This window comes from Chelonoidis abingdonii, chromosome 14 (genome assembly GCF_003597395.2).
Source record: "Chelonoidis abingdonii isolate Lonesome George chromosome 14, CheloAbing_2.0, whole genome shotgun sequence".
NCBI lineage: Eukaryota > Metazoa > Chordata > Testudines > Testudinidae > Chelonoidis > Chelonoidis abingdonii.
The window spans coordinates 36,420,123-36,429,054 of record NC_133782.1 but is presented as its reverse complement, the minus strand read 5'-3'; the positions used below and the strand labels follow the sequence as shown (position 1 = coordinate 36,429,054).

General features: G+C 41.4%; 1 protein-coding gene across 1 annotated transcript; it reads left to right on the top strand.

The window, feature by feature from the left end:
• The first annotated feature begins 6,355 nt into the window (after window positions 1-6,355).
• Window positions 6,356-7,309, top strand: LOC116824989 (olfactory receptor 6M1-like). The gene has a single exon (XM_032780666.2). The coding sequence runs from the start codon at window positions 6,356-6,358 to the stop codon at window positions 7,307-7,309; it is 954 nt and encodes a 317-aa protein (XP_032636557.2).
• Window positions 7,310-8,932: the final 1,623 nt, after the last annotated feature.

Sequence of the window (8,932 nt, the reverse complement as noted above, 5' to 3'; positions counted from 1 at the left end):
GGTTCGGGGTTGTTATAAATGTGTATGGGTAGGGTTTTGTGGCCTGCCTTGTGCAGGAGGTCAGACTAGATGATCATATTGGTCCCTTCTGACCTATGAGTCTATGAGCACCTTGGTGGAATAGGAAAGCATTGTCCTGATTTTCAACAAATAGAGAACTGAGGCAAAGGATATAATAAATAAATTTGCCCAACATCTGACAAAACGTCTGTGGACATGCTTGGATTTGGAGTCTGGCTCCTGAGTACAAGTCTTACCCTTTCAGTGGACCAATAGCCCAGTCTGTACAGGCAAATACTCAGTACCCAAATACAGCTGAGGTCCGATTTCAGACTTTTGTGATTTTCATCTGTTCAAGTGGACTGTTAGTTGCATTATGGAGGTTTCTAAAATACAGAATGAATTGATAGAGAGAGGTTCTCCAATTATTGAGCCTGGTGGTTAGGCTATGTGTATAGGATATGGAAGACACCAGTTCAACTCCCAGCTTCAAATCAGGCCATATAGTGATTGGAACCTGCATCTCCCATGTACCAGCCGTGATCCAAGCCATGGGGCTGTAGGGACAGAGCTGAGCTCTCTAGAGTGACCAGTAATACCTCCCTGGAAGAGAGGAACTGTTTCACACAAACTGTCACAAGGGCTTGGTTTAATTCTGATGCAGGAGGAAATAGGGTGACCAGACAGCAGGTATGAAAAATCAAGATGGGGGAGGGGGGTAATAGGAGCCTATATGAGAAGAAGACCCCAAAATTGGGACTGTCCCTATAAAATCAGGACACCTAGTCACCCTAGAAGGAAAGCACACTTTGAAATCATAAAATGGAATTCAAGATTTCCGCCTAGAATCTCTGTCCTTCCCCCTCCCTTTCATTGCCATGGTACAAGATCAACGAAGATCAGACGCACTAATTTTTACAGTGCTTTTCCGTTTCACCTCTCATTATAAGTGCTGAAAAAAAATCACTATGAAAGATAGAACACAAATAATTAACCCCAAGAAAGAATGTGCCAAAATAACAGCAAGTGAGGCATAGATTTTGCTTTTACTGTTTAAAATTAAATATTCTCTGAACCTCCCACTCCCACTGTGTATCAGAAAACAATTTAATCAGTTAATCTTCCTGAAAACATTTTCTCTGGTGTGGCGAAAAGGCCCCTGCAGGCAGCCCACCACTTCCTAGCACCGCACCGGGGCAATGGCCTCAACCTTGACTCAAAGACAAGAGCAACCTATATTGAGTCAAGCACACGGCTGCCTGATGCACATTGTCCCATAGTGACGTTCGTGGGATCAGTGCTGACTCTGAGAGGAAATCTGCCCACTGTTTCTTGCAGCACAGTGCAGCCCAGCACTTTGCCCTAACTTTCCTAGTATCCTAGAAAGGTAGGGCTGTTTAGCCTTTATTACCTTCAGCTGTAATGCAAGGAACCTACAGGCTTGTATACTGTAAGACATTAGATTAAGCAGGTTAGCATAAGTATAGTGAAATATAATAGGCCCGTAACCTTTGGCATAGATAAGCGGTCTGAAAGTTGCCCTCAGATTTGGGGGAATTTGGGCTAGCTTGCTCAATGGCAGGAGCTGGAACATAACGGTACATGGAAACAGCAGAACATGGCAGGAACGTGCAAGTAATAACCATAAACAGGCTTAAACAAGAAGTGACAGGTATCATAGTGAGCTACAATGACTTTAATATGTATTACTGTGTTAACCTGTAGAATAAGTACATCTCTGTGTTATGTGGCGGAGGAAGTTAGCTTGAGCATTAGCATGAATATTCACAATGGTGCACAGGCCTTATAATAGGGCAGGCCACCATGTAGAGAGCTCATTTTCTGGGCTTAGCTACCTTTTGACCCTTCAGTTCTATTGTTATCTGCCATCCGTCTTAGGCATTGAGGAACTTGGGACATTGGACTCATTGGGCACACCAGGGCTGGTCTTTCGTCTTTCATCACCGGGTCCTCAACAAAGGCTGTAAGTAGGCAGGTTTAAGAGCTCATGTCAAGAATGATACCCCAATGCTGTGCTACTCCTATCCTTTTCTGTGGCTCAGAGCTTTTCTGGATTTGTTCATTATTCTAATAAAGATCTATCATCTTTACCATACACCTCGAGGCTCCCAATAAGATATTGAACTCACTGGGTTTAGTTCTCTGTAGCCTGATTCTTGGGACAAGAGCCTTATGACCTTCTGATCAACTGCCAAATAGGATTAATCTTTAAAAGAGTCAGGCAACAGCTGCAAGGGGCCTAGAGAGCTCATTTAATTCAGCCCCCTGCACCGAGGCAGGCCGAAATAAAGAGAGCCCAGACCTCACAGGTGTTTGTCCAACCAGTTCTTAAAATCTCCAGTGAGGGGAGGGTTTCCACATCCTACCTTGGAAACTATTCTAGTTTTTAACTGTCCTTACAGTTAGATTCGAAACTAGGGAAATCTTTCTCAGTCTCCCTTGCTGCAGATGGAGCCCATTACTTCTTGTCCTACCTTCCATGGACTGGAAAACGGGTCATTATTCTCTTTATACCAGCCCTTAACACATGTGCAGACGTTAACAGGTCCCCCTTGCTGGTCTGTTCTTGAGACTAAACATGTCCCAATTTTAACCTTTTCTTATAGGTCAGGTTTTCTAAACTTATTCATTTATTTTGTTGCTCCCCTCTGGCCTCTGTCCAATTTGTGCCCATCTTTTCTAAAGTGTGGCACCCAAAACTGGATGCAATACTCCAGCTGAGGCCTCACCAGTGCCAAAGAGAGTGGGACAATTACCTCCTGTGTCTTGTGTGCAACACTCCTGGTGTTCCTCCCCACCCCTTGCTGAATGATTTTAACCTTTTTAGCAATGGCCTCACACTGTTGGCTCTCCTTCAGATTGTGATCCACTCTCGCCCCCAGATTCATTTCAGCAGTGTTTTCACCTAGCCTGATAGTCCCCTTTTTGTTGTTGTGCATTTGATTTGTGCTTCCTAATTGTAGTACCTTGTAATTGTATTTCTTGAGTTTCATCTTGTCAGTTTCAGACCAATTCTCTCATTTGTCAAGGCTGTTCTGATTACTAATTCCATCCTCTGAAGTGTTTGCATATCCTCTCAGCTTGGAGTCATCTGCCAATTTTATAAGCTCTCCATTGTCAAAGTTTTTAATGAAAATATCGTATAGTCCTAGACCCAAGATTGACCCCTTCAGGACAGGAGATAGACCCTCCTGGTTTGACAGAGACCATTGGTAACTCTTCTTTGAGTATGGACTTTCACTGGTTGTGCACCCAACTTATAATAATTTCACCTAGACTGCATCTCCTTTAGCTTGCTTATGAGAATGCCATGTGGGGGCAATGCCAAGAGTCTTACTGTAATCTAGATATATCCTGTCTACTACTACTCCCATATCCACAGGGCCAGTAAGCATAGAAGAGGACATTAGGTTGGTTTGGCAACATTTGTTCTTGATAAATCCATGGTGGCTATTCCGTATATCCCAATTTTTTTCTCAAGGTGATTACACATTGATTGTTCAACAGTTTGTTCCACTGTGTTTCCAGGCATTGAAGTTAGGCTTTCTTGTCTTCAATTCCCTGGCTCCTCTTTCTTTCCCTTTTAAAGATAGGTACTAGAATTACTCTTCTCAATAGTCTAGGAGACTGGGGAATAGGTGCCCAAATATCTTAAGTAGCTTGGAAAAATCTAAGCGACAGTGTGGACAGGGCCTAATAGCTGTACCTGGGATTTCATTACACAGAACAAAATTGTAGAACCCTGTCATTCTACTAGATTATTGCTCTATGTAAGTGATGAATATTCAGGTAAGCCCGTCTCATACCAAAGCTCCTACGCCACATCAAATAATTATTGCTACAATAAAATCACTAGTCTTGACTGGTGTTGCCTGTCTTTGGGTGGAAGTCTAGTCTCTGTTCTTCCTTAATCTTGGCCTCTAAAATGATACTGCTAACAATCTTGTGTTAGAAAAAAGTCTAACTTTCCCATTTCATCTGTTAAGTGGAATGTTATTGTGGAATGTCTTAAAATCAAGGGCTTCATACCAAAACCCAGTGGAACCACACAAATGTTCGTAAGTAGAAATAGGTGAAATTTTTCTGTAGAAACTCTTTTTGGTTGAAAATGCTGAAAGGTTTTGCAAGTTTTTGTTGGTTTCACTGAGTTGTGTCAACCATTTTTTACAAAAAATCAGAACATATTATTGCTTTGGGATTTTTTAGTGCAAAACAACTTTTTTGTCTGAAAATTTCCTTTGCTTTTGTTTGGAAAACCTTTAAAAATGGCCCAAACTGAAACAATTACATGTCAATGTTTTCATTTGACCCAACACAAATTTACTGTTTCTGTTTAACTTTTTCATTCACTGAAAATTCTTTTAAAAAATTATTTCAACCTGAAACAATGTTCAGTTTTTTAAAGGTCACCTTACTGAAATAACTTTTATTCACACATTAATTTGCCAATCTGACAATTTAAGATCATAATCTTTAGAAGTGTTTGGGAAAAAGAGTAAATAATTTTGTGACTGTTTGAGGAAGATGTTTCTTTTCAGAGCATGAATACAAATTCTAATTAAAAATAATATAAAAACCCCCAAATTTTGAAAAATCACAAAAAGGTGAATTCATCTTCCTATTCTGCTTTAAAATCGTGTGGTAGGATTTTTAAAGATTCCTAAGTGTTTGAGCATCCGAATCCCATGGAAAGATAATGGGAGCGCTGCACCTAATTATTGTAGATTTTTTGAAAATCTTAGCCTTAAAGAAGATGATAACTTTAGGGTTCAATTTGATCAGGTATCTCAGGGTGTCCTATGAGAGTTCTTGCCTCTGGTAATCTCCTGTTGGTGTTGCCATGGCTCAGATTAAATCATTGCACTTTCAAAACCTTATTTAATGCGTGGGTGAAAGCAAGACTTTTCCCCAGATGAACAGAGAAGGAGAGATGGTGAGAGAGCAACGGCTACTGAGAGAGAGATTCAGAGAACAGATCTGGTTTTTGTTTCTTTTCTAAATGACAGCAGCCATTCCTCCACTAATCTGAAAAGGTAAATATATAAAACTATAATATGACTATTCATATGCTTTGGTGTTCCATAGTTCATTTATTTGTAGAATAGGAGGGACCGTTGTGATAATGTAATATGATTTTCTGTGTAACGCCAGCCACAGAACATCTCAGGAAAAAGTTCCAAGAGTATAGATAAAAATATAACAAGATCTAATGGCTGGGAGTTGAAGATAGACAACTTCAGACTGAATTTAGTGTTATTTTTAATAGTAAAGACACGTGCCCATTGAAATAACTTAGCAAGGATGTTGTGGGGTATTCTCCATCCCTGTATCAGAGGGGTAGCCGTGTTAGTCTGGATCTGTAAAAGCAGCAAAGAGTCCTGTGGCACCTTGTAGACTAACAGACGTTTTGGACCATGAGCTTTCGTTGGGGAAGTTCTGTGTCTGGAGTTAGACAGGAAATCAGACTAGATGATCACAGTGGTCCCTTCTCCCCTTGGAATTTATGAATCTATTATGGTGGATGTTGGGAGACAAACACCAAAAAGAACATATGCTGCTGGGTGCTCAGAGACAGAGAAGTTTAGACTCCTGAGGGAGGTTCCACCTAAATGGCTTATTCAGATTTTTTTTCATTAAAAATGGTCATCAGTTTTCTCCAAAGTGGAGAAGGAGCAGCACCACAGAGAGGATGTGGGAGCTGGACCCTGACCAGGAATGAAGAATGATCATGCTTTGATAGATCAGGGTCTCTCTTGAGATGTAGAAGTGGAAGGGTCACTAAATGCTATATTTATGTTTATGTTTAGCTTGGTTAAATAAAAATATAATGGTTTTTTAAAGCCAGAAATCAGAGGAGTAGTATCTATAGTTTGGAAGAGACCTGTAATGTCCTTGACATAGAAGAAGGAAAACAGCCAAGATCACCGAATATTTACGGCAAGAGTTTGGAGAGCAATATTAAAGGAGTATAAGGCTAGTAGTACCAAACTTGAGACAGCGGTGTTGAATCAGGGAGAGGCAGCTCATGACAAGTGAGGGGATGAATGGTGGCGTTACAAGGTAAAATGTTATGATCTATGTTAGGTAAAAAAACCTGACTAGAAAATCCAAAGGGTCTCATCTGGCTTTAAAATGTCTGAATCTGTGAAAATAGCATGTTCTTCTTTTTACTATTTGGGCATTAGCTTTCGTGGGCTATTACCCACTTCATTAGATGCATCTGAGGAAGTGGGTTATAGCCCATGAAAGCTTTTTGTTGATACAGTCTAATGCGGCTACCCTCTGAAACTTATTTTCATTGTAACTCTTTCCAGAGCCAAGGCTGACATTGGACATGGAGGAAAGAAATGAAACGGCTGTGTCTGAGTTCATCCTACTGGGATTTTCCAGCCTTGGTGAGAAACTGAAGATTTTCCTCTTCTTGGTTCTTCTCCTCACCTACCTGTTCACAGTAACAGGGAACGTGATAATCATTTTCATAGTGTGGGTGAATCACCGACTCCACTCTCCCATGTACTTTTTCATCGCCAATTTGTCCTTCTTGGAAACATGGTTCACCTCAGTCACAAGCCCTAAGATGATGCTGAACTTTCTCTCAATCAGCCGAACCATTTCATTCCACGGCTGCATGGCTCAGACCTTCTTCTATTTCGCCTTAGGTGCAACACAGTTAGCCTTCCTAGTGGTCATGTCCTTCGATCGTTATGTTGCCATCTGCCACCCTTTGCAATACACCACCATCATGAAGCAGAGTCTCTGTATCCAGTTAGTTCTTGGTACGTGGGTCGGAAGTTTCACAGTTATGAGTTTACGGATGCTCCTCATTTCGAAGTTGAGTTTCTGTGGGCCAAATGTGATCAACCATTTCTTCTGTGACAACACACCTCTTTTCCTACTGTCCTGCACTGACACCAGTGGGGTTAGAAGGGTGGACTCTATTTTGATCTCAACTTTAGTGCTGAGCTCATTATGCCTAACAATGTTGTCATATGTAAGCATCTTATTTTCTATTCTCCGAATCCCAACAGCCACAGGCAGACAGAAAACTTTTGCTACCTGTGGGTCCCATCTCACATCTTTGGCAATTGCCTATGGGAGCTGCATTGTGCTCTATGCCACACCTTCAGGAAATTCCTCCTTGGATGTCAACAAAGGGGTGGCTCTGCTGAACACTGTCCTGTACCCTTTCCTCAACCCTTTTATCTACAGCCTCAGAAACAAGACTGTGAAACTCGCCCTGAGAGAAACGTTTAGGTTGAGCACTGCAAAGTTGCTCTTCAATCTGTGACATGCTTCCAAATAGATACAAGAAAAGCAACAGAAAGCTAATGGAAGGGCATGAATCAATCCACTAATCTGTAGCCCAATTTTGCATAATACTCTTTCCTTCACATGTATTTGTTATGAATAAATGTTCAGTCAATTCTATTATTCACGAAAATAATTAGAATAATTAAACCTTCCTTTAAAGTGCTGAACTGTCACCCACTTGAGATCAATGTGTAATTATCCAGAGAACACTGCATTGATAAAAAGCGACAAAGAGTCCTGTGGCACCTTATAGACTAACAGACATATTGGAGCATGAGTTTTTGTGGGTGAATACCCACTTCGTCAGACGCACGTAGTGCAAGTTGCATCTGATGAAGTGGGTATTCACCCACAAAAGCTCATGCTCCAATACGTCTGTTAGTCTAGGGTTTCTCAAACAGGGGTCACCGCTTGTGAAGGGAAAGCCCCTGGCGGGCCAGGCCAGTGTGTTTACCTGCCCCGTCCGCAAGTCTGGCCAATCTGTCCGTGGATTGCTGCTCCCGGCCAATGGGAGCTGGAAGTGCTGTTTCAGATGTGAAACAGCATGAAGTTATTTAAGAAGCCAACTCAAAGAGTTCCTTCTACACAAGCATTCAGGTCTTGAGCAGTCCAGGCAAACAATGCACATTACAACAAAACTTAAACCTGTTCTTCATAATAATTTTAAAAACAACACTAGCTGCCTATTTTATTTTAAAAACAACAAAAAATACCCACCTCCCTTTCCACTTTTTACAAGGAGTCTTGAAGTTTAAATGTCCTCAGTGTGATAGATAGGTTTGCTTTGATCTTCTTAGCTCTTGGAAGTCCAAGGGCTCCGGCCCGCCGGCCCTGTGCTGCCCGGGTTCCCTAGGGACAGCTCTGTCTGCCATTAGGGATTTTTTTCCCCGAGAACCCACTGTGACATTTTGTGAACCCCCAGGTGTTCACGAATCCCAGTTTGGGAACCACTGACCTTGACCATCCCTCACAGGTGTTTGTCCAACTGTTCTTTAAAACCTCCAATGACAGGGATTCCAGATGCACTCTTTGAAGCCAATTCTAGAATTTAACTACCATTGTAATTGGACTGTTTTTCCTAATATCTAACCTGTATCTCCCTTTCTGAAAATTAGCCCATTACTTCTTGTCCTACCTTTAGTAAATATAGAGAAGAATTCATCATGGTCCTTTTTATAACAGCCCATAATAGATTGGAAGACTGTGATAAGGTGCACCCAACTCTTCTTTTCTCAAGACAAAGTACACCTTTTTAAAATGTCTCCCCCCCATAGATCAAGTGTTCTCAACTTTTTATCACTTTTGTTGCTCTCCTCTGAACTCTTTCCATTTTATCCACCTCTCTCCTGGTGGGTAAGAACTGGACACAGTACCGAGCTGAGGCCTCACCAGTGCAAGTAGAGTGGGACAATTCCCTCCAATTTCTTAGATACGACATTCCCATTATTACACACCAGAGTGATGACACCTTTTTAGCACCCACATCACATTATTGACTCATATTTAGATTGTGATTCAAATACTTTCAGATACTTTCCAGCACTTCTACCCCCTAGCCAGTCACTCCCCGTTTTGGAGGTCTGCATTTGATTTTTCCTTC